The sequence below is a fragment of the Schistocerca serialis genome, chromosome 3 (assembly GCF_023864345.2).
Source record: "Schistocerca serialis cubense isolate TAMUIC-IGC-003099 chromosome 3, iqSchSeri2.2, whole genome shotgun sequence".
Lineage (NCBI taxonomy): Eukaryota > Metazoa > Arthropoda > Insecta > Orthoptera > Acrididae > Schistocerca > Schistocerca serialis.
The window spans coordinates 275,347,215-275,373,541 of NC_064640.1; the positions used below are offsets into that span (position 1 = coordinate 275,347,215).

Consider the following 26,327-nt stretch of genomic DNA (forward strand, 5'->3'; position numbering starts at 1 on the left):
TGAATTAGATACACCAGTCTAGTAGCTTACAAAACACCCTTTTAGGCGGTTGATGGCAGCGTCACGTTGTGGCAAGAGATTCGAGAGACAATGAAAGAACTATGGATCTGCCTTGATGCCCTGTTCATCTCTCTCGAAGATGACCCGAATTTAAAAGACCAGATTGAGTTTAGGTGACGTGGGGAGTTGCGAATTGCACACATGCACTCTGATGTCATTGGGGTGTTCCTCAATCCATTCTCACACAGACTGGAAGGAAGGAAAATTACGACTTAACGTCCTGTCGATGACGAGACAATTAGTGACGGACCGTAAGTTCAAATGGGAGTGGACAGGAAAGGAATTCGGCTATGTTCTTTTCAAAGGAATCATTACGGTTTTTACCTTAAGCAGTTTAGAGAAACTATGAGGGATTCTAAATTTGGATGGGCGTAGAGAACAGACGTCTTCCCGAATGCGTCTCTGATGTCAGTGCGCTCACTTACTTAGCGACACAGTTCGTAAGCTATGGAGCAGCGCATTGTCTTTCTGAAAGTACAGATTGCCTGAAGTGCTCCAAGCGAAAAAACGTTTGCACATGACTATAGGTTTCAGCACCTTTCAAAGTTGAGGGACAGTTAAAAATGTACTAACGGCTGCATTTCATCTCATGTAAGCAACCCACACACGAGATTAAGTCCAGGCAGCACTGGCAAACCACAAGAAGTTGAACAAGACAAGACATAAAGGGAAAGACCGTGTACAGAGTGGACAAAAGCAAACTGACCCGGAAAATACATTGCGCAACTGAAGTAAAGAATCACTTTTTCGAAATCCTGTAATTGCCTCCCATTTCGAGACATAAGTTTAAAAAGGTACATACAACCTTTCTTAATAATAGTGCAAAACCCTGGCGCACTGCGACGTCATCCTCCGGCTCGACGACGCTTCAAACAGCAAGTTGTCCACGCTTGCGAAAAAAAAAGGTCACAGCGCAGGAGTTCATGTGTGGTGCAAGGTGGGTTAATGATGTCATATTGGCACCAAACTTCACAGCCGTGGAAGTGTCACACGATGCGAAGCGCGTTGAAATCATGCGGTTTTCTTATGACTGGCCGAGGAAAACACTCCAGACACACCAACTTCTCAAAATCAACACGAAAAAGCATCAGCTGACGGCAATAAAAGTCGTTAATGATAACACCCCTTCCCTCAGGCGTTCAATCCCGTACATTTCGCAATCGAAAACGACAATTCGCAGTACGATGAGCAACAAGACGTTCTTGGTAATCTTTGTCACTGCTGACACCCTAGGACATTCGAACCCTTCTCTAAGGACACTGTCGCTGCGTCCCCATTAAACGAGATCGCACCGCTTTGGTGTGCAGCGCGGCCGCAATTTTTCCCTCGTGTACAGGTTAGAACCATAGGCAGCTGAAATCGCAGGAGTGTCAACCTCCTACCTGATACCTCCAGGCACCTCGTATTTACAGGTTGTCTCTGTACACGTTCGTTTTTTATTACCAACAGAGGTGGCTAGGTTCCACTGAGGGTTTTGTTGAACTCGAGGGTGTTGGAGGGACGATTTGCCGTTTTATTCACGTGTGTGTCAAAGTCGACCCCTCCGTGATCACGTCACGGGAGGACGCGAAATAGGAGGGCTGAAAAAGCATAAGCACCGTTTGCTACTTCCGATCACGTTCGCCGGCCGAAGTGGCCGTGCGGTTAAAGGCGCTGCAGTCTGGAACCGCAGGACCGCTACGGTCGCAGGTTCGAATCCTGCCTCGGGCATGGATGTTTGTGATGTCCTTAGGTTAGTTAGGTTTAACTAGTTCTAAGTTCTAGGGGACTAATGACCTCAGCAGTTGAGTCCCATAGTGCTCAGAGCCATTTGAACAATTTTTTCGATCACGTTCGAATTTCATCGAATGGTTTGGAACGGTGCCTTGTGATTCCAGCCTGTACACGAGAGCAAAAATAGCGGTCGCACTGTAGTCGAAAGGGGTACAATAACGTTCAATGTGGTTGCAGCCCCAAAATATCTTTAGAGAGGTGTTGAAACGACCCAGGGTGTCAGCAGTGTCAAAGGTTGCCAAGAACGTCCTCCTGTTCCCAGAATGAAATTTCCACTCTGCAGCGGAATGTGCTCTGATATGAAACTTCCTGGCAGATTAAAACTGTGTGCCGGACCGAGACTCGAACTCGGGACCTTTGCCTTTCGCGGGCAAGTGCTCTACCATCTGAGCTACCCAAGCACGACTCACGCCCTATCCTTCACTTCTGTGAAGTTTGGAAAGTAGGAGACGAGGTACTGGCGGAAGTAAAGCGGTGAGGACGGGGCGTGAGTCGTGCTTGGGTAGCCCAGATGGTAGAGGACTTGCCCGCGAAAGGCAAAGGTCCCGAGTTCGAGTCTCGGTCCGGCACACAGTTTTAATCTGCCAGGAAGTTTCACGTCTTCCTGTTGTTCATCACACTGCGAACTGTCGTTTTCGGCCGCCAAATGCGTGGGAATCAACGCCTCAGGGGAAAGTTGTGATTTCACTGAAGCCCTTTATGCCACCCCCTAACGCCTTTTCGTGCCTATTCAGAGCAGCGGTGTGTCTGAAGTGTTTTCGTCGCTAACTTGTAAGAAATGAGCGTGATTTTAACGCTGGGCGTCGCAATTTTGACCTCCATCGCAGAGGAGTCAAAAGAAGATTCGAAATGTGGGTAAGAGGGGCTGTGAGGACCTTCCCATCGTGTGACACGAGCACAGTCGCGCTCGGCAGAATTTTGGTGATCTTTGGTGCCAATGTGACGTCATAAACCCACCTTCCACGTCACATGAATGACTTTGAGTAGATGCGTGAATCAATGTATCTTCAGAACGATTCCAACACCCCGTAGAATTTATACCTGCTGTTTCCAAATCTCGCGGAGGACCGAGTCGCTGCTAACAACACATCCAATGCCTTCTCACCACGTTTCGTCACTCAATGTGAGCAGTATGAGTCACTGATTCGATATTCATCATCATCATCGTCTTTATATCGGGCTACAGGCATATACCTGTTAGGGTACTCAACGCCCTCGTTTTCTTCCCAGACGTAAAGCGTGATTAACAGCTGAAGATAACGAGCAAGGAACTCATCTAGACGTCACTTCAGAGCAAAGCTGTTAGACTTCGACGTAGGTAATATCGACTATACATCGATATTATCTAACCGAATGGCCGTATTTCTCTAAAAGCCCAACAAGTTAAGGAGAATCGTAATAAATCAAACAAAAAACTTCCCGTCAAAATCTCTCTGATTCCCGGAAAAGGAAAACATGACACAGAACATCTATCTGTATTGCACACTTTCTCCATCTACTCTGTTTGCTCCACATGATGTAGGAGACGAGCCGCAGTTATCCTGCGAGAAGGATGTAATAACTTAGACGTAATTGAAGAAACGAAGAAAAAGTTGAGCACAATGCTGTCAGAGAGAAACTGTCGACATCACCTCAGCGAAGCGTTCTTAACGAAAGTGCGGTGTGTTCAGACAGCACGCCGCTTTGCAAAAGCCTGCGGCCTCGACGAAAGCCGCGGATAGGACGAAAGGAGGTCATTCTGCCGGCCATTCAGCTCTCACTAACAATGCGCGACCGCGCCTGGGCTGGCCGGCAACTGACCCGCTCGCTTCTGTGCCACTTCCGGAAGGCTTCGTAAGCGCCATTACACGCTAAATGAGATACGTACTTCCCACTGATTGAGTTCCAGAAGAAACGTCGCAATCTCTCTAAAATTATACGAGATAAGGCGATGAAATTATCATTTTAAAGTTCTCACCCAGCAAGGATAAAATAAATAGGCCTACACGACTATTTCTAGCGAAATATGATGATAACTATGCTATTACGACGTTTGGCGTAAGAAATAGCAATCATTAACGGAATATCTGTGAGTTAGGCATTTTAGTATAACAATCATGTAATTTTCTTGTTTGCTGGAACACTCCAGAGAGAGTCGGAATTGGGTTATCTAGAAACAGCCTCACAAAAATGGAAATGTTCTGATCACTGATTCCGTCGGCACCGATGAAGAGGTAATTCAGTAACCTTCATTGTTATTCTGTTAACAACTCTGAAGATGTATTTTTCAAGTATATAATGCATAAGATTTGTCAGTTTTCCTCATAGCTCTCAAAACGATTCTATGAAGGCCACGTCAATGCCGCTTAACGTCAGAATATAGCCAAATAGCCTAATCTGCCCATTTAATATATATATAAAATGTTCAAATGTGTGTGAAATCTTATGGAACTTAACTGCTAAGGTCATCAGTCCCTAAGCTTACACACTACTTAACCTAAATTATCCTAAGGACAAACACACACATTAATGCCAGAGGGAGGACTCGAACCTCCGCCGGGATCAGCCACACAGTCCATGACCGCAGCGTCTTAGACCGCTCGGCTAATGCAGTTGTCTATAGCAAGGCCAGTAGACTATAGCGATTTGCAGGAACACCTGCAGAGGATTGATGAATAGAGCAAGAACTGGCAGTTGACCCTGAACGTAAATAAACGTAAACGCCCGGGTTCCCGGGTTCGATTCCCGGCGGGGTCAGGGATTTTCTCTGCCTCGTGATGGCTGGGTGTTGTGTGATGTCCTTAGGTTAGTTAGGTTTAATTAGTTCTAAGTTCTAGGGGACTGATGACCTAAGATGTTAAGTCCCATAGTGCTCAGAGCCATTTTTTTAAATAAACGTAACATGCTGAGCATGCATAGGAGAAGAAATTCACTACTGTACAATTACACTCTGGGTTACAAACTAATGGAAACCGTAACTACCGCCAAATATCTGGGACTAACCATACGTGGTGACCTTACGTGGAATGGCGACATAAAACGAATAATAGGAAAAGCAAGTGTCAGGCTGAGATTCATCTGAGAATCTTTAGGAAATATACTTTAGCCACGAAAGAAGCGGGTTGCAAAACACTTGTACGACCGATTCTTGGGTATTGCTCATCAGTCTGGCTTGGCTCTGAGCACTATGGGACTTAACTTCTGAGGTCGTCAGTCGCCTAGAACTTAGAACTAATTAAACCTAACTAACTTAAGGACATCAAACACATCCATGCCCGGGGCAGGATTCGAACCTGCGAGCGTAGCGGTAGCTCGGTTCCAGACTGTAGCGCCTAGAACCGCACGGCCACTCCGTCCGGCCATCAGTCTGGGATCCTTAGTAGGGCGGATTAATACACGACATAGAGAAGATCCGACGAAGAGCGGCACGTTTCGTCACGGGATCGTTGTCGACGCGAGAGAGTTACGAGATGCTCAACAAACTCCAGTGGCAGACGCTACAAGAGAGGCGTTGAGCATCACGGGTAAGTTTACCATTGAAAATCCGAGACGGTACGTCCCGGGAAGTGTCAAACAACATATTACTTCCTCCTTCCTATCGCGAAAGGATCACAAAGAGAAAATTCGAGAAATTAGAGTTCTTATAGAGATTTGTCGACAACTATTCTTCCCACCCTCTATTCATGAATGGGAGAGGGAAGGGAGGATCAGTTAGTGGTAGTGGAAGTACCCTCCGCCAAACACCGTCATGTGGCTTGCGGGATATAGCCGTAGATGTAGACAATGACAGCGGACTTGCTCGGATGGACAGGAGCAGCGTGTCTCGTCTGTGTAAGGAACAATCCCAGAATTCTGGTGCACTGGTTTAGGGACACCATAGAAAAATTTCTGGATGGAGGTTTGAACGTCCCTGCTCGTCTCGTTCGATCCTCAGGACCGAAGAGAGCAAGTGAAAGCAGCGCGCCTAGTGTACATGACGTGTTGCGGAAGCCTCCAACAACTGACGTCACTTTTCCTTTCTCACAACGTAAGAAAGTGCTGCACTTAACTGGAATCTCATATACGCTGTAGCTTTTAATGAAGCACCGCGCAGATTCGCACTCCACTCACAATTTAATTCGCTTCCAGGCTGTCCGTCTTTGAGCATATCAAAAGGATGACATACATTTAACGTACCGTCAACGAGCGGAATCGCGTTTGGCAGGAGCGGGGCTCAAATTCTCCTCCGACTATGTACATCTAAGTTTTCCGCTATTTCCGTAAACCACGACCGTGACGATTCCGTTGGAAAAATATTGTCTTTCATAATGTAACCAAGGGTGAGACAGTTTCTGAATTCTTCGATTCCTATGGGTATCGTTAATGTCATTTTATAAATAAAAAGTTCTTATGAAACTATACCCAGTAAAATACATTATTTCATGCATAATTATATAAACTGAAGTAAGAAGGGGGATAAAAGAAAGAAAAGGGAAGGAACTAACTGCATCGGGACTTCGTGTGGTATCATTGGCGACGAGTGAAAATGTGTGCCCGACCAGGACTCCACCCGGGATCGCCTGCTTGTTAAGCAATTGCACTATCCACTGCGCCATCCGCACACAGTGCTCAGCGTCAATGGGCGGACTATCTCGCGACTCACATTCCCATCAAGCGCCACCTATGTCCAGTCCCTGTCCATGTCCATGTCGTCCATGCTCGCTAATTTTAGATTCCACCGGAAGTAGAACGTTGACGTGCATCCGCACGGAAGGTTGCGGATTCATTGCCCATCGAGGCGAATCAGTTATATGAATGCATGGCGTCTGTTCTTCCAGACATCTAAAAAATGGTTCAAATGGCTCTGAGCACTATGGGACTCAACTGCTGAGGTCATAAGTCCCCTAGAACTTAGAACTACTTAAACCTAACTAACCTAAGGACAACACACACATCCATGCCCGAGGCAGGATTCGAACCTGCGACCGTAGCGGTCGCGCGGTTCCAGACTGTAGCGCCAGAACCGCTCGGCCACCAGCGGCCGGCTCCAGACATCTGTTTCGAATAAATTTTGTAGTTTCGACGTAAAAATATGTCAACTTAAATGCACCATCTTTTGACAACTATATATATCGTTTTGCTTCAGACCTTTGTACTTTGTCTTTGTACTCTTGGCGCCGGCCGATGTGGCCGAGCGGTTCTAGGCGCTTCAGTCCGGAACCGTGCGACCGCTACGGTCGCAGGTTCGAATCCTGCCTCGGGCATGGATGTGTGTGATGTCCTTAGGTTAGTTACGTTTAAGTAGTTCTAAGTTCTCGGGGACTGATGTTAGGTCCCATAGTGCTCAGAGCCATTTGAACCATTTTGTGCTCTTGGCAGAAAGTCGTGGAGTAATGAAGGCAAGTTGTGTTTGCGACGTGTTAGAAAGCAGACATCGTAACTGGAATCGATAGCTCAAGAAACCGGATGAGTGCTACTTCATGTTATGCGATATTTGAAGTTTTGAAATACAAATATTCAAAAGTGCAGATATTTATTTCATTTCGTAGTTAGTGATTCATAAGACTTCAGAACCGTATCTGGATGTTGTTTGTACGCACCAGAGGTGCGGACATTATCACTCTTCTATGAGACAGGTAATTCAACTCCATACGATACGATATTGCAATGGCTGTGTTGTCAAGAAGAACGACGCAATGTTCCTTCGCTCATGCCTGACATGCATGCCTGTGCGGAGGAATAGGCGCCGCGGTAACTCACCCGTTATGAAATATACGAAATGTTTTCGCAGTTGCGAATACAAACAACCGTCAGATATATAAGAAAATGACGACGGTGAAAATTTGTGCCGGACCGGGACTCGAACTCATATTTCCCGCTTTACGCGAACGGTTGCCTTCACCGCTTTGGCTGTCTGTGCTTGAATCATGGCCAGACCCAAACTTCCATGTTGTCGTTCCTGGGTCACAACCTGTACTCGTACATACATATGTATTTCCACTACAGTCGGCGGTTACTCGTGCGTACTCGTGTGTACGATTACGTGTTGTGATTTGGCCGCAAGTCGCGCACGGATAGCCAAAGCAGTTAAGGTGGCCGCTCGTGTAAAGTGGGAAATCCGGGTTTGAGTCTCGGTCCGGCACAAATTTTCATTATTTTCATTCTGCTACACAGCTGAAGGTTGATCGTATTCGCAACTGCGAATACATTTCATTTAAGTGTATTTCATGACAATTACCTAAGTAAAAAATTATATTTTAGTAAAGTGAATATAGCCTTCAACGCAACTTCTTTCAGAACAATGGCAAACGTCCGTTCCGTGGACAGGTCATTGTACAAGCAGTATTGAATCGGTGTATTATACAATTTCCTTCGTGATCCTTGGTCAGTTCTTGCTTGTGATGGCCTGTTGTGACCTCGTCGTCCTAGTTTTTCCTCCGTAGCCACATAGTACTTATTAGAGGGGGAGTGGTATATTTATAACAAATAATGGTACTGATTACACCACATGGGAAAGCAGAATAACAGACAAAAGTAACGTCCATGTTTGACACTGTTAGACTCCCAACATAAATGTCGATATCATATTCCCAGTAAGGAATATGCCCTCCTCGGACACTAATGCACATTTTGCACCTGTTATTCATATTCATGTTGGCTACCAAAATGTTGAGGAGTTCTTTGAGGATATTATGCCACTCCTCTCTCAAGGTGGTTTTTAGATCTTTCGCGGTTCAGGAAGAGGGTGTTCGTTGAGAAACACATCAGCCAAGGGGGTAATTTCCAAGAATGATTGCGTATCGAAGTCGCGGTGTCCAAACGATACATATCGAACGTGCGATCCTAAATCGATCATGCGACTCTGATAGAGGGCGTTATGATCAATTATTTGTGATCGTCATTTTTATCTGCTTTTCGTCGTTCCCTTAGTTGCTCTAAATTTCATACCTCCGCGAATTATTTATGAGTTGGTAGGGAAGTGCAGACGATTTATGTCGGTAGTGAGTGGGATGTCTGGTGTTCCTGACGTTTCTTCTGCGGATTCTCTCACATGGAAATATCTAATTCCATGCATATCCAGCGTAGAAAACTGTTTGACTTTTTGTGGCAAATATGAAGTACTACCGGACGAGGAAAGAAGGGACTATGTAGACTGTGGTGGTGCGATGTAGGTAAAACTTCATAAGAAGAGTTTCGATGCTGAAATACCGTTACAATTTCATTGCGGACAGTGCGGAAAACGAACGAGTATCGACTCTTCCAAATTATCTATCCAGACCAGCGTAATTCTTCTATCTTGCTGTATTCGAGACTACACCTTGCAAGCAACAGCATCGAAAACTGACTTATCTGCTAATACCGTGTGCAAGTATTTCGGGTTTTGCCAAGAAGTGTATTATGTGGTAGAGACGAAAGACAGTGTACCGATTGGTGGACTGAGTAAAGTTGTTGAAGTGGACGAATCTCACATTACTAGAAGGAAGAACGAGAGAGTATGACCTTCAAAAAGTGAAATAGATCATATTTGGGTATTCGGTGGAATAGAACGAGAGTTCCGGAAATGTTTCGTTGTCAGAGTATTGTCCAGAGACAAGGTCACTTTAATGCATCTACCCACATACTTGTGTGATATTGGCAGAGTTTACCCAGGCTATGACAAAAAGGGAATTGTTCCGTAGCGAACACGTCACGAGGACTTTCACAACACCGACGACGAGTAAGTAAGTCGTCTCCTTTGTAATTACAAGTAGTTTTGTAATGCTCTTATTGTGTCATTGTTGTAGTGACCACCGTAAACATACTCATAATGCCTGCCACAAGAGTCGCATGATCGATTTAGGATCGCACGTTCGATATGTATCGTTTGGACCCCGCGACTTCGATAGGCAATCATTCTTGGTAATTATCGACAAGGGCTACAGGGTTTAGGTCCGGAGAGTACTCAGGCCATTCTATACGTAGAGCTATCAAACTGGGGGGATATTGATTGCTACATTTCACCCGCTGTGCCATATAGTCTACGGGACTCTATGGGGTTAAGATCCGGTCATACAGCGGGCCAATCGAGTTGAGACAGAGTGCCTTAGTGTTCACTTCACCTGAAGTGTATGCGTAGTTCATGTCACCTCGGTTGAGTGTGACTAATAATTTGTTCGGCAAGCTTATTATGGTACCATTCAACAAGCTTCATGGACGAGGGTGAGTCAATAAACAAGTCGCAAACGACAGAATACCGCATATCGTTCAGAATTTCGTGCCTATACGTATTTAGAAGGTATTCCGTGACCATTGGTTAAAGGCCTTCAGTCAGATCAACATGGCGGGCGTCCTATGAGTGCGTAGCCGAATAGAACAACCCTATTTTTCTGAGTCGAGAGACCCTCCGCAGAGCACGTCCATAGCGAAATTCATCCCTTATATCGTTAAGCTGTATTTCATGCAAATGTGTGTTCGATAGGATATAGGGAGTCGCGAACAAGGAGCGTCCTGGCCGCCCTGGTTATCCAGTGACAGCACATTGTTTTCTCGCCTGGGGGTATCAGGCTACCCGCAGAACACATCGGTCTTGTGGGTTGTAGCAAGTTAAGGAATCAAATAAACTTGTTAAACTATGTAAATTGAAGGGAGAGATGGAAAAAGGAAAGGAAAGGGAAGGAACTAATGATATCAGCTGCATCGGGACTTTGTGCAGAATCAGCGGAGATGAGCGAAAATGTGTGCCGGACCGGACCTCGATATGTCCATAAGAACAGACACGACGCGTTCATATAACTGATTCGCCTAGATGGGAAATAAATCCACAACCTTCAGTACGGATGCACATTTACGTTCAACCTCTAGCGGGAATCTAAAATTGGGGGGGGGGGGGGGGGGGGGGGGTGTGGATGTGCGGATAGGAGGCGCTAGGTGGGACTGCGTCCAGGTGGCGCGGTGGTTAACGCAACTGAGTAGTGAGCAGGAGGTCCCAGGTTTGAGTCTCAGCCCGATACACATTTTCGTCCGTCGCCGCTGATTCTGCACAAAGTCTCAATGTAGCTAATATCATTGGTTCCTTCTCTTTCATTTCCTTTCCTCCCTCCCCCCCCCCCTTCAATTTACATAATATGTATCACCGCTGCGGATCCCTAATGCTGCCTCTTCTTTCGGACATGTCCGAAGAAACAGACACCACACATTCATATAAACTTGTTACTTCCCGAGAGATCACTCGTTAGACGCGAACGTAACCTCAAGAATTCTATGCTGCAGCCGTCTAACACCTTGTCGGAAGTATTTAAGTTTACAAGGGTAGTATGTTGAAAAGGAAAATAAAATTCAGGCTGGTACTCGCGGCTCTAATGTCTCCATCCCAGTTTGCGATTTATTTATAACCTTACCCTCGCGCTTTCGATGTTTTGATTATTGAGTGAAAAATGTAATTAGTATTTTTTGAGTTACACCCGTTTTCTTAAGGGCAGCATTCGTAAACTCACAAAAAATGCTTCTGTAAGAGAATTAGAATGGGTGCATAGTTCCATACGAATACATCAATATTCGAGTTGCAGTTACTTGCATTGCTGCTCCAGATTACGAATGTGTTAATGATTAGACTTAATTGCCTTCTTAAGGCGATGTATCATAAGCTTTTTTCTCACGAGCTGTTATGATGTTATAAATGTTTTCGTGCTCTTTTGGTGTCTCCACGGAAGCGCCAAGTCTAAGACGGTAGGCTAGTACAATATCAGGAAATGACTGTACCCCAAACACGTTACAATAATTTACGTTTTTGAACGTGAAATGTTCACAGTGCTTAGTCGATATGTCTCAGGCCCATATGAAACGAAATGTATTATCACATTGTTAATGAGAGATGACCGTTACAGTGAACCTGGAGGCAACGGTTCGTTATCCGTTGAACTAAAAATTTTCCAAATTCTGTATAGGATTATGTTGGCCTCAGTTTTATGATCTTCATAACAAAATATATGAAAAGATTCTTAAATGATTGCTGTAGGTATTTCAAATGATGCAATAATGTCTCTAGCCGAGACGAATCTGACCGTGTAATTTTGATTAGAGGCACGAGAAAGTCGTTAATCTGACGTCTCTAAGACGAAGCTGCATTTATTTATGCAAATTCAGCATCTGGAAAATAAGGCAAATTCGTCAATTCTCGGTGTATAGAACTTCAGTTTTAGAATTTCTTTTAAATCTTTTTCTGATCCACAGAGCAGATTCAGTGATTAATACGTTTCGAACAATTGCTACCTGTGCAATGTTAGTGAAGGAGCCATTGTTTTTTAAATTTCGGACGTGAATTCTAAATAACTGGCTTCCTCAGCAGAAAAAGGGATTTATGTATAGCGGAGAATGGCATGGTAATTTGTTGAAGGACTCTCGGAAGTGAGCCATGGTGAGTCAACACGTCAGGAACTATCGCAGAAGTTTTGACTGCATGCAGCACTTTCAGGCAGTTTCGTCCGACAAAAAATAGGGAAAAAAGACAAATCAAGTTGCGCGAGTATGAGGGTACGTGAACTTGTATCGAAGACGTAAAGACATGAAAACTCCTTCTTTATTATGATTTCACCTAATATCAGCAGAAGAAGCCTAACATGGAGTACTAGTTAGTATTTGATCCGAGGAGCCGGTATCTAGTGTGATCTCGAGTACCTAACAGCAAATGGTGGAAAGCTTCAAAATTCATCCTCTATGAGTAGTATAGCAGTGTTACGGAAGAGCGAAAAGTGGCTTTGATAAATAAAATTGACACATAACCCGAAGTCCAAAACTCGGAATCTGTTGCTGTTTTCCTTGCTCTATCTGTTACGTAGTAGTCCATGCTTACTAGCATATCGTGTAAAAAATTACGCCTCTAAAATCTTAATACTGAAAAACATGATGGAGCGAAAAGATACGCGATGAAAAACATTTGTACAGAATAATGTAAAACTAGTGAGCGATAAAAATGTGGGAGAAACTATCTGAGCATGTAATATCGACAGAAAGGTGAAGGACCACGAATACTGTCTTCGTGCGTCTTCAGCCGTGACAGTTTCATCACAGGACACTTCAAATGGGATGGATTGCCGACATCCGGCTGATAATAACACTGCTTCAAGGTCCCGAAACGACTTTCTCAACAGACACGACTCTAATTTTTCTGTTATTACGAGTAAATTGATATAATCTCAAAACAATACTCGAGCTGTTGTTTAAAATCATGCTGTGTTAAAGTAATAGTAGCAAGTGTTTACTTGTGGGAGAGGAAAAGCAAGCCTCTAACGTAACTGACAATATTGAGGTGCAGATTGTAGGAGATATAACAGCACTAACTATCCGAGAAATGGATATGATAGCGATAAAATAATTGCCTCGTTATAGCGTTAAATTTTGCCACTGGTTTACAGAAATTCGAAAGCCACCCAGTGTTGTCGTTAGTTTGAGAGGCAGCAAGAGGTGAGGATGTAGGACAGCACATGCAACCGAACACTTTTAGGAGCGGAAGCTATTGATCGATGACTGAATTAATGACAACAGATAAGTACACTGTGCAAAACAATTAAAGCACCACGTCTTCGAAACCCCATAATTGCCTCCCGTTGCGACGCAGAACTTTGAAATTTGACTCAAAGTTGCCTATAACCCTCTTATGAATAGTGCAAGAGCGTGGCGCCCTGTGACGTCACCATCGGGCTTGGCGACGCTTCAAACAGCACGGTGTCGACACATGCGGAAAAAAAGCCACAGCCCAGAAGTTCATGTGAACTGTAAGGTGGGTTAATAATGTCACATTGGCACCAAATTTTACTGCAAATGTGCCACTGCGGATGTTTCACACGATGAGAAGGTCGTACCAGTCCCTCTTACCCACATTTCACCTCTTGTTTTGGCACCTATGCGACGGAGGTCAGAACCGAGACATCCAGCGTTGAAATCACGCGGTCTTCATATGACTGGAGGAGGAAAAGGTTTCAGACAGATCGCGGTTCAGAATAAACTCGGAAAAGCCTTAGGGGATGGCATGAAGGACGTCAGTGGAACCACACCTTCCCTTAGCTCATTGATTTCCAAGCATTTCGCGGTCGAAAACGACAATTCACAGTGCGACGCGAAACGGAAAGACATTCTTGACAACGCTCGACACTGCTGCCACTCCCTGGACCTTTCAATCCTACTCTGTGGATATCGTTGGGCTGCAAACCCTCTTGAACGTGATCTGAACCCTTTGGAGTGCAGTGCGACCGCAACATTTGCTCTGATACACGGAGTAGAACCACTATGGACCGTTAAAAATCATTCGTCGAAATTTAAACGTGATCCTGGACAGCAAATGGTGTTTATGCTTTTTCAGCCCTCCTGTGTCTTGATAAATATGGGTGAGGGAGGAGGGAAGCAACATGAACATGTGAATGAACAAAACGGCAAAAAGGCCCTCTAGCACCCTCTCCCGCCACCCCCCCCCCCACGCTCCCCCCCCCCCCCCCCCCCCCCGCCGCCCCACACATTTGTCAACACCCTCTGTGACATCTACGAAACATCGTTGAGCACGATAGAAATGTACGAGGGCTATTGGGAAAGTAAGGAACGATCGGTCGCGAAATGGAAACCACTTTGAAAATCCGATTAGGCTTTTCGCAGATGTTTTGGGCAGTGTCTCTAGTATGCCCGTCGATCGCATCAAGACGCTCTTTTCAGTTGTGAGCGCACTGTGAGCGAGTAAAGGTGCCTAGAACAACAATATCTCCCGCCAAGTAGGAGGGCCCGCTGAGAGGCTACGCCTTATTGAATGCAGCCCACCTAACACAACTGCCACGCACTTCCTTCCTCACGGCAATTCTCAGCCGCACACTGCAGGGGCAGTGAAGACGCCTGCACCCTTTTCGATGGGAAGTGTTCGATAACTCACAACACAGCCTTAATTGGCTCGTCCTGAGTGTCATCTCTGTTCACATGAAACGTTGGATACGAAGACAACATTTGGACGCAGGCTACGCGCTATAGACCAGCATAGAGAATTATCGGAAAGCACAGGCGGCTGCCTACTATGACGATGGTGTTGTAAATTTGGTATAACGCTTCAACACATGTCTAAGTCGAAGCGGTGACTATGTAGAGAAGTAACTGGAAGGTGTAGCTAAATGTGCAAAGAAAATAGTTTTTATTTTCACTGTGGTTTTCATTTCGTGACCGATCGTTCTTTACTTTCCGAACAACCCTTGTATCGGTTTTCTTATGACTTGAGGAGGAAAACATTTCAGACAGATCGCCGTTCAGAAGAAATTCGGAAAAGCCTTAGGGGATGGCATGAAGGACGTCAGTGGAACCACACCTTCCCTTGGCTCATTGATTTCCAAGCATTTCAGCGGTCGGAAACGACAGTCCACAGCACGACGTGCAACAGGAAGACATTCTTGACAACGCTCGACACGGATACCTCCCCCTGGACCTTTCAATCCTACTCTATGGATATTGTCGGGCTGCAACCCTGTTGAACGTGATCTGAACCCTTTGGAGTGCAGTGCGACCGCAACATTTGCTCTGGTACACGGAACCAGTATGGGCCGTTAAAAATCATTCGCCGAAATTTAAACCTGATTCTGGGCAGCAAATGTTGTTTATGCTTTTTCAGCCCTCCTGTGCCTTGATAAAGAGGGGGGGGAGGAGGGAAGCAACATGAACATGTGAATGAACAAAACGGCAAAAAGGCCCTCTAGCACCCCCTCCCCCGCCCCCCCGCTCTCTCCCCCCTCCCTCCCCCCCCGCTCTCCTCCCCCCCTCCCCCACCTAACACAACTGCCACGCACTTCCTTCTTCATGGCAATTCTCAGCCGCACTCTGCAGGGGCAGTGAAGACACTCCTGCACCGGTTTCGATGGGAAGTGTTCGATCACTCACAACACAGCCCTAAGTGGCTTATCCTGAGTGTCATCTCTGTTCACATGAAACGCTGGATACGAAGGCAACACTTGGACGCAGGCTATGCGCTATAGACCAGCGAAGAGAATTATCGGAAAGCACAGGCGGCTGCCTTCTATGACGATTGTGTTGGAAATTTGGTATAACGCTCCGACAAATGTCTAAGTCGGAGCGGGAGCAATGTAGAGAAGTACCTCGAAGGTGTAGCTAAATGTGCAAAGACAACAGTTTTGATTTTCACTGTGGTTTCCACTTCGCGACTGTTCGTTCCTTACTTTCCAAACAACCCTCGTATGTGTTAGGAACTTCGAAGCCAGTTCTGCCTGGCGGCTGCTCTAGTGCCTTAAGGAAGGCAAACCCCACCCATCTGGTGTCGAAGGGGTTACCTAAACCTCAGGCGCTGGAGTAGCCGCCAGGTTAATGTGGCGTAGAATTATCTGAAGGTACGTTTCGAACGTGATCAAAAAATGGTGTCTGAGTGGAATTGAGAGTGTTGCCGAGGTGGGGATAGGGTCTTAGAGGGACCATAAGCTGTTTAATTCACACACGTGTTAATGTTGCACTCCAGTGTGATCACGCCGCAGGAGGGTGGAAAACAGGAGGGTTGAAAAAGCATGAGTACCATTTGCTGCTTCGGATCACGTTCATATTTCGTCGAATGGTTTGGAACGGTTCCTAGCGACTCCATCCTGTCCGCGAGAGCAAAGATTTCGGTCCAGTTGTACTCCAAAGGCGTTCAGTAACGTTCAGTGGTGTTATGGTCCCACAATTCCCTTAGAGAAGAGTTGAAACGTCCGAGGGTTGTCAGCAGTGTCAAAGGTTATCAAGAACATCCTTCTGTTGCTCATCGAACTGCGAACAGTCGTTTTTGACTGCGAAATGTGTTGGTGTCAACGCCCCAGGGAAAGGGATGGTTTCATTGACTCCCTTCATGCTACCCCCTAAAGCCTTTTCGTGTCGATTCTGACCGGCGGTGTATCTCAAACGTTTTCCTCGGTCACTCATAAGAAAACCGCGTGATTTCAACGCTGGGTGTCGCGGTTCTGACTTTCATCGTAGAGATGTCAGAAGAAGCAATGAAATGTGGGTAATAGGGGCTGTGACGACTTTCTCATGATGTGACATGTCTACGTTGTCGTTGGGCAGAGCTATTGTGAAATTTGGTGCCAATGTAACATCAGTAACCCACCTTACAGCTCACTGGAACTTCCAAGCTATAGCCTTTCTTCCGGATGTATCGATTATCTTGCTGTTCGAAGGGTTGCACCCCCTCCTCCCCTTCCCCCCACACCACCAACCCCTTGCACCAGTACAGAGGAATGCGATACGATATTGCAGTACCCGTATTGTTCAGAAGTACGATGCGAAGCCCCTAGAACATGGAAAATTAAAATACCCTATCCTGAGAAAATCAACATGGGCTCTGCAAAAAGCATTCTTGTGAAACTCAACTCGCTCTGTTATTCTATGAGATCCAGAAGCCATTAGGAAAGAGCATCCGAGTTGATATTGCTCGTCGTAAGTTCCTGAGGGCGTACGATTTACTTTCGGACTAGCGTCTTGTCAAGAGAGATAAGCTCTCAGGGTATATCAGACTTATATATATCGTATTGAGGACTTACTTGTAGATAGAACTCAGTGCTTAGTTCTTTACGGTGAGAAACTGTCATATGTAATGAAAACTATGGGGTATCGAAAGGCAGTGTTATAAGAACCGATAACGTTAAGAGTTACGTGAGGGTATTCACAAATGATGCTGTCGTACGCGGGGAAGTTGCAAAGCCAGATATGTGTAGTGAAATGCAGGAAGTCCTGCAAAAATTGACGCTTGATGCACGCACTATTGATTTGAAACTTGTTCCTAACCAGTCGGGATTAAAACTGAGTACTAATGTCGATAATTACAATATTCCATAAAACCAATTTCATTACTGAATAAAATTTTCACTCTGCAGCCGAGTGTGCATTGATACGAAACTTTCTGGCAGATTAAAACTGTGTGCCAGACCGAGACTCGAACTAAGGATCTTTCTGCCTTTCGCGGACAAGTGCTCTACTGACTGAGCTATCCAAGCACGACTGACGACCAATCCTCACAGCTTCAATTCTGCCAGTATCTCGTCTCCTGCCTTCCAAACTTCACAGAGGCTCTTTTGTGAACCTTGCAGAACTAGCACTCCTGGAATAAAGGATACTGCGGAGACATGGCTTAGCCACAGCCTGGGGGGTGTTTCCAGAATGAGATTTTCACTCTGCACCGGAATGTGCGCTGATATGAAACTTCTTGGCAGATTAAAACTGTGTCCCGGACCGAGACTCGAACTCGGGATCTTTGCCTTTCGCGGGCAAGTGCTCTACCGGATGAGCTACCCAAGTACGACTCACGACCCGTCCTCATAGCTTCAATTCTGCCCGTATCTCGTCTCCTACCTTCCAAACTTCACAAAAGCTCTTCTGCGAACCTTGCACAACTAGCACTTCTTTCTTCCTGGAGGGCTAGTTCTGCAAGATTCGCAGAAGAGCTTTTGTGAAGTTTGGAAGGTAGGAGACGAGGTACTGGCAGAACTGAAGCTGTGAGGACGGGTCATGAGTCGTGTTTGGGTAGCTCAGCCGGTAGAGTACTTGCCCGCGAAAGGCAAAGGTCCCGAGTTCGAGTCTCGGACTAGCACACAGTTTTAATCTGCCAGGAAGTTTAAATTTCATTATTCATCATTCAAGTTGACTTTAACTTGACAAGTGGTGCGCTATGCTGCGACAAAAATCTTCGCTTCCTTCCCCAACAGTAAAAACTGTATGACGTTAACTTGACACTGAAAATGTTTCCTATTGTCATTCTTGTCATTCCAATATGAATTTTTAATTTAGAAATCTATAGCGTATACACAGCAGAAGAACGGACTTCTGAGTAATCACGGCTGTAAATTAGTTTTCGTTATCTTAAAGCTCATCTGTAAGTGGGTAGGATTTAGCCACACATACACTTTAGGACGAAAAAAAAGGATGGACCACGAAGTGATGATCCAAACGGGACATAAATCGGTAGATATGATTACATGTGAAGACAAACAAATGATTTTAATTTCAGAAAAACTGGACGATTTATTCAAGAGTAACAGCTCCACAGATTGAGGAAGTCAGTAACACCTTGGCCCAGCTCTGCCACTTTTGCAAGCAGTTATGCGGTTTGGCATTGATTGAGAGAGTAGTAGGATGACCCCCTAAGGGACATCGAACCAAACTCTGTCCAATTGGCGCGTTAGATCTTCAAAATCTTGAACTTGTTGGGGGGCTCTACCCATAATGCTTTGAACGTTCTCAACTGGGGAGAGATTCGGTGAGTTTCGTGGCCAACGTAGGGTTTGGCAAGAACCAAAACAAGCATTAGAAACTCTCTCCGTGTGCGGGCGGGCATTTTCTTGCTGAAATGTAAGCCTCGGATGTTTTGCAATGAAATGCAACAAAACGGGGCGTAGAATATCGTCGACATACCGCTGTGTGGATGACAAACAAGGGGGCCCTTCTATGAAAAGAAATGGCACCCCAGACCATCACTCCTGGGTGTCGGGATGTATGGCAGGTGACAATCATGTTGGTAACCCACCTCCCTTTGGAGCGTCTTCGCTAGTCATCGGGGCACATTTAGAAGCGGGGCCCATTACTGGAGACAGTTCTGCTCCAGTCAGTGAGATTCCACGCCCCGATATCCGATCAAAAGGTGTCTGGAGACGCCCTGGACAGCGGTGGGATACCAACCTAACAGTTGCCCGCCATACGCCCCGACAACAAGGAGTAATGGTGTGGGGTGCCATTTCTTTTCATAGTAGGATCCCTTTGCTTGTCATCTGCGGCACCCTTACAACATAGCAATACGTAGAAAAAAAATTTTATACGCCCCATATTATTTCCCTTAATGAAAAGCCATCCTGGACTTCATTTCAGCAAAATATTGCCCGCCCGCACACAGCGAGAGTTTCTACTACTTGTGTTCGTGCTTGCCAAATCCTACCTTGGCCAGCAAGATCGCCTGATCTCTTCCCAACTGAGATCGTTCGAAGCGTTTTGGGCAGGGTCCTCCAAACAGCTCGGGATTGTGATGATCTAACGCAGCAATTGGGCAGAATTTGGCCCTATATCCCTCAGGAGGACATTCAAAAACTCTATCAATCAATGTCAATCGCAATAACTCCTTGCATGAGGGACAGAGGTAGAGAAACGCGTTATTGATTGCTCAACTTGTGAAGCTCTTTCTCTTGAATAAATCCTCCAGTTTTTCTAAGATTTTAATCATTTGTTTGTCTGTACGTGCAGATCATATCTACCGATTTCATTATGGTACGTCGTTTTTTTTGTATTAGAGGGTAAAAATTAATTCCCGTAAATAGTATGTATAATAATTCATGTGTCACATAACTAAAAGTCGCGTAAATGATCCCTAGAACATGTAACTAACTGAAACTAGTTTATAGCTTTTTACGAAGACGATAATTGCAACATATATAAAACTGCCGTAGTTGCTTTCTCTGGTACATGAAAATTATATATTATATTACCTATCGATGTTGAGTGATACGGTTCAAATGTACGCCATTTGCTCGGCGTCTCACTTTTTTTCATACCACGTAAGACAACAGATAAAGAAACGAAATGTGTCTCATCTTATGAGACTACTTACAAATAGCCTACTTGAGCGTAAGATATACAATGCGGAACAGAATTAAGGAATCGCTTTTTCGAAATCCCAAAACTGGTTTCTGTTACGGCGTCTAAGTTTGAAATTTGTCTCTAATGTTATTACAACCTTCCTCTGTAATAGTGCAAAAGTGTGGGACCATGCGACGTCACCCTCGACTTCGGCGACGCTTCAAACAACAAGGTGTCGATACGTGCGAAAAAAAGGCTACAGCTTGGAAGTTCCAATGAGCTGTAAGGTGGGCTATCGATGTCACATTGGCACCAAATTTCACAACAGCTCTACCCAACGACAACGTGGACATGTCACATGATGAGAAAGTCGTCACAGCCTCTATTACCCACATTTCATCCCTTCTTCTGACATCTCTGCGATGAAGGTCAGAACCGCGACACCCAGCGTCGTAATCACGAGATTTTCTTATGGGTGCCCGAGGAAAGCGTTTGAGATACACCGCCACTCATAATCGACACGAAAAAGCTTCAGAGGATGGCATAAAGGGCGTAAAATTAACCACCCCTTACCGGGGGACGTTGATAACCACACATTTGGCGGTCTAAAACGACAGTTCGCAGTGCGATTAGCAACAGGAAGAAGTCCTTGATAGCCTTAGACACTGCTGACACCTGCGGACGTTTCAATCCTTCTCTAAGAACGTTGTGGGGCTACGTCCCCATTGTGAACGTGATCGCTCCCCGTTGGAGTACAGCGCGGCCGAAATTTTTGCTCTCGTGTACAGGATGCACGTGCTAGGACCGTTCAGAACCATTCGAAATTTAAACTTGATATGAAGCAGGATATGGGACTTACACCTTTTTAAGCCCTCTGTGTGAATAAAACGACAAAGGTTCCCTCTAAAATCTTCCCACCTCCAGTTCGGCAACACCCTCAGTTTCACCTTCAGAAATTTCGACACCAAATCAACCCGGCGGCTGCTCCAGCGCCTGAGAGTAAGGTGACTCCTTCGACCTCCATTGGGGTGCGGTTTGCCTACCTGAAGGCGCTAGAGCAGTCGCTAGGCTGAATTGGTGTCGAAGCTTCTGACAGGTACATTTGTATCGCGCTCAACAAAGTTTCGTTGGTGTCACCGAGGGTGTTCCCGAACAGGGGGTATGGGTCTTAGAGGGACACTGCTGTTTTATTCACACACATGCTAATGTTGCATTCCCGTGTGATCACAGTACAGGAGGGCGTAAAGCAGGAGCGCTGAAAAAGCGTAAGTACTCTTTGCTGCTGTGGATCACGTTTAAATTCAGCCGAATGGTTTTGAACGGTCCCTAGTGGTTCCATCATGTACACGAGAGCAACATATACGATCGCGCTGCACCCCAAAGGGGTGCGGTCACGTTGAGTGAGGATGCAACCCCACGATGTCCTTAGAGAAAGACTGAAACGTCCGAGAGCGCCAGCAGCGTCAAAGGTTGTCAAGAATATCTTCCAGCTGCTCATCGGAATGCGAACTATCGTTTCGACCGCGAATTGTGTGGGAATCGACGCCCCAGGGAAAGGGATGGTACCATTGACGTGCTCTCTGCCATGCCCTGCGGCTTTTCCGTGTCGATACTGAGCGTCAGTGTATATCAAACGTTTTCCTCGCCACCCATAGAAAGACTCCGTGATTTCAACGCTGTGTGTCGCGGTTCTGACATTCATCGCGGAGATGTCAAATGAAGGGGTGAAATCTGGGTAATGGTGGCTGCGACGTCCTACTCATCGTGTGACACGCCCGCAGTGCCGTTGGACAAAATTGCAGTGAAATTTCCTGCCAATATGACATCAATAATCCACTTTGTAGCTCACATGAAGTTCTGAGCTGCGGTCTTTTTTTCGCACGCGTCGACCCCTTGCTGTTTGAAGTGTCGTCGAGCCCGAGGGGGACGTCGCTGGGTGCCACGCTTTTGCTCCACTGCCGAAGAAGGCTGTAAGCAGCTCTGAGCAGAATTTACACCTTATGCGTTGCAATGGGAGACAATTACGTACTTCCGAAGATTTAATCGTTTAATTTTGTTGTCAGTCTACATTTGTAGTTCGATCCTCTTAAATGATTGATATCTAGTGCACGGTGCTACTCGATGGGTGCTGCCTAGGTTTTCCCCTCACCGTGGATATTATATTGGTCTGAGACTGCTTATACAACAGAAAAAGATGCTGAAAATGTTGGAAACAACGACGGAAGATGTCGAGATGGAACACGATCACCGAGCGAAGTGGCGCAGTGGTTAGCACACTGGAATCGCATTCGGGAGGACGATGGTTCAAACCCTCCTCCGGCTATCCAGATTTAGGTTCTTCCTGATTTCCCTATATCACTCCAGCCAAAATCCAGGATGGTTACTTTGAAAGGGCACGGCCGATTTGCCCCGCCATACTTGACACGACCTGAGATTGTGCTCCGTCCCTAAGATCTCGATTTCGACGGGACGTTAAACGCAGTCTTTCTTTCTTCCATGGAAAGTAATCTTCAGTGGTCGGTAATGAAATGTATATACATATAAAAGGAAAATAAAACAGTAACGAGCCGGCCGAAGTGGCCGTGCGGTTAAAGGCGCTGCAGTCTGGAACCGCAAGACCGCTACGGTCGCAGGTTCGAATCCTGCCTCGGGCATGGATGTTTGTGATGTCCTTAGGTTAGTTAGGTTTAACTAGTTCTAAGTTCTAGGGGACTAATGACCTCAGCAGTTGAGTCCCATAGTGCTCAGAGCCATTTGAGCCAAAACAGTAACGTTTTGTTGTCCGAACGATGAAATCCACGGGCGGACCTGAAATAGGAATCATTACAAAACAGGAAACGAAAATTATTAGTAAAATATAAAATCCAAAATCTGCAAATGTAGCCGGCCGGGGTGGCCGAGTGGTTCTAGACGCTGCAGTCTGGAACCGCACGACCGCTACGGTCGCAGGTTCGAATTCTGCCTCGGGCATGGATGTCTGTGATGTCCTTAGGTTAGTTAGCTTTAAGTAGTTCTAAGTTCTAGGGGACTGATGATCTCAGAAGTTAAGTCCCATAGTGCTCAGAGCCTTTTTTTTGCAAATGTAATGAAGATAAAATAGAAATTCAACACCACATCTATCCATCTACAGATAAACACATGCTGCGTCACAAAAAAATGAAGACTCAAAAGTAATTGGCATTTGTAAAGAAAATATTGAAAACAGAGCAAAAATTGAAAGCACTCGCAAACCTACTGGCAAGCGAATCGCAGAAATTATGGAAATAATCGAACTTTTTGACTTGGCGGTGAATGAAATATGCGTGAAAGTTGTAGGTGAAATAAGAAGCACAGCGAAAGAAGTAAATACCAACAGCTGTAGGAATCTTGCGAAACGTTCAGTTGTAAGATAAGAAAAAGAATGAGCACGATGATTTGCAACCAGAAAAACGTTTACGGGACTGTGCAAAGAGCTACCGAAATATATAAAGCAACGCTGCTAAAGCCACTGTGATAGAGGCGAATCTTTTCAGAAGCAGCAGAAAGTCTCGGAAATTTTGAATTTCAAAAGGAGCTGATGGACAGTTGACGGCAAAAGTGAGTAGGCAGGTAGTGGCAGGGCGGCCGAGTGACAATCGCGCCTGATTGTGCAGATCGACAGCCAAGGTCGACAATTGTACACTGTACCGTCGCCAACACAACTTTGGCAACAGCTGAGTCGATGCCAGTGCAGCTTCAAACCGCGAAAAGACAGCACCGAATTCACTGATGGCAGAAACCACTCACGACCACTTCTGATTAAAAGAGTTTCATTTTCTTTTCTCGGATGCCCTTAAACTAGTAGTCTCATGAGAGTCACACAGCTGACATCAGAAATGGACAGATGCGAAATTTCGATTTAGAAGTCAGTGGATAGCTAAATATTTGAGACATTTGGAATAATCAACAAGTCCAAAGCACAGAGGACGTTTGGAATAATCAGCAAGTCCAAAGCACAGCGCAACAGGACGGAGATAATCGTCGGTTAAAACACGAAAAAAAACCTATAGCACGTGGTAGTAGACTGTGTTTAACGAAACTTGTTTGCAAGCTCCTGGTCAATTGCAATTTTTCAGCCACGCGTTAAAAAATGTCAAATGACTACCTTCTTTAGTATATGAGAAATAAGACGCATGAACTATTGTGCAGAGTAATACATGGATATGATATTGCAACCACAGGTTATGGAACGATGCTGTCACACTCTGAACGACCAGTATCACAGATTTTTGCACAATTTTGCTGACCTTTTAGTATTAGAGAAATAAGTGACCATTAAAATTTTTCTACCTGTAGTGAAGAGCATAGAACTGTTTCATTTCGTTCCTGCAAGGCTATGCATTTGCAGAATATGGAGTAAAAATTCGAATTCCAGTTTCTAAACATTTTGAATGTCCACCGCTAACAAGCTGATAATTTTGAACACAAGCCGCAGAGATATAGGACATCAAGTTAGATGATAATGCGAGCGACTTTTAACGCAAATCTTGGTAATAAATAAATTTGCTTCATATCTATGGCAGCCACGAATATTATATTCAAAGCTAGCTGTTCTACAAAATGGTAGAACATTTTAACTACTGCACTGTAAATGTGCAATTTACATTGAACTTGGGTACCATAGCAAAAGTTAGTTGTAAAAAAGCAGAGGGCACAACTCCCTGCAGGCTGAAAACTGTACCCAGCAAAGATTTCTACAGCAATTCAGCCTGAGAAGCTACGGAGAGTAAGGAGCTGTGCGTGCTCACCTGTTGCATGGTGGCGGATTCTCGGCAGACACGGACGGTTGCGGCTGGGGCAGCAGCAGGAGCAGCAGCACCAGCGGCATCATAACCACGACCTCTCGGTAGGCACGCATCTTCCCAACTGGCTCAGCCGCTCGAGCGCCTGAGGGTCGTAGCATTACGTCAGGAGCCCGGCCTTCCCATTGGTCGCCTACCTCGGACGAGCCTCCAGCGTCACGCGCTCCTATTGGTGCGCGAGACGAACACTCCCTCGTGACGTATCTCGCGGTGTCGCAACGGGGAAAGGCACAATTCGGCGAAGCTGAGCCTAGTAGATCGGCGCACGCCTTATGCCTGTGCCTACGTGATCGCGCAACCTCCGCCGCTGCCCGAAAAGATGCGTCTTGACCGGAATCCTCCCGAGTGGAGTCTCGATGCAATATAGTAGGCGACGCACTGTCACTTCCTTAAAAAAAAACATGCTGCAATCGTTTCCTTTCGATCTCACGTCAGTAGTGCTAGCGGGACGCTTCTTTCCCGGATCTCTTTATTTCTTGTCATCCTGATATTTCAGTTATAATGTCCGAAATTACCTCCACGCAACCATTAGCACACTAAAGTACATTAACAATAGTCGATATCGGTTAGTTTCTTTGCTTTTCTAATCTGTAACAATAGAAGAGTCTTTGGAGTCGATTTTGGGACGCGTATTTTCATCTGTGCCAAGATCTCTACAAAAGCAGCTCGTATCTTAAGCCTTTCTTGAACGTGACAAGGCATCTATCACAGAGAATAGGCAATGAGCGGGAAATTCTCTACAGCTGTAGTCAAGTTACAGACTACAGTAACAGAATCAACCACATTCCCAATACATCCATTTAAAAAAAACCTAAAACTGCGCGTTTTCCCCCCTTCTGATGCAAAAGTTACAGTGAAAGCTTCTCTGGAATTAAAATCAAAACAAAGGCATTTGAGAATTCAGTTTCACATTTTCATAGCGTAAAATATGTACTGTTTATTCCCTGTTTTATTTTTCTATCCAAATTTCTGTATTTACTGCTTGCCACTTTAATTGTACACTGTTTCAAAGCTGCATATTCAGGCACATTATGCGGGAATCGATGTACAGTACAGCCGCAAGTATATGGTATATTAATGTTAGCTCCTGAAGTACCCACTTCGTCTGTCATACTGGCAGCTACAATATTTCAGTTTAAGATTCTTACTTACCGTCTATCTGGTTTCTAGTGCTCT

General features: G+C 45.4%; 1 protein-coding gene across 3 annotated transcripts in view; it reads right to left on the minus strand.

Annotated features, from left to right (window-relative positions):
- LOC126470053 (trehalase-like) overlaps window positions 1-25,203 on the minus strand; it is a 251,945-nt gene extending 226,742 nt beyond the window's left edge. For all 3 annotated transcript variants that reach the window (XM_050097556.1, XM_050097555.1, XM_050097557.1), the window contains exon 1: window positions 25,098-25,203. In XM_050097556.1, coding sequence (XP_049953513.1) covers window positions 25,098-25,180 — 83 coding nt within the window. In that variant the 5' untranslated portion in view covers window positions 25,181-25,203. The remainder of the gene's footprint in view (window positions 1-25,097) is intronic.
- Window positions 25,204-26,327: the final 1,124 nt, after the last annotated feature.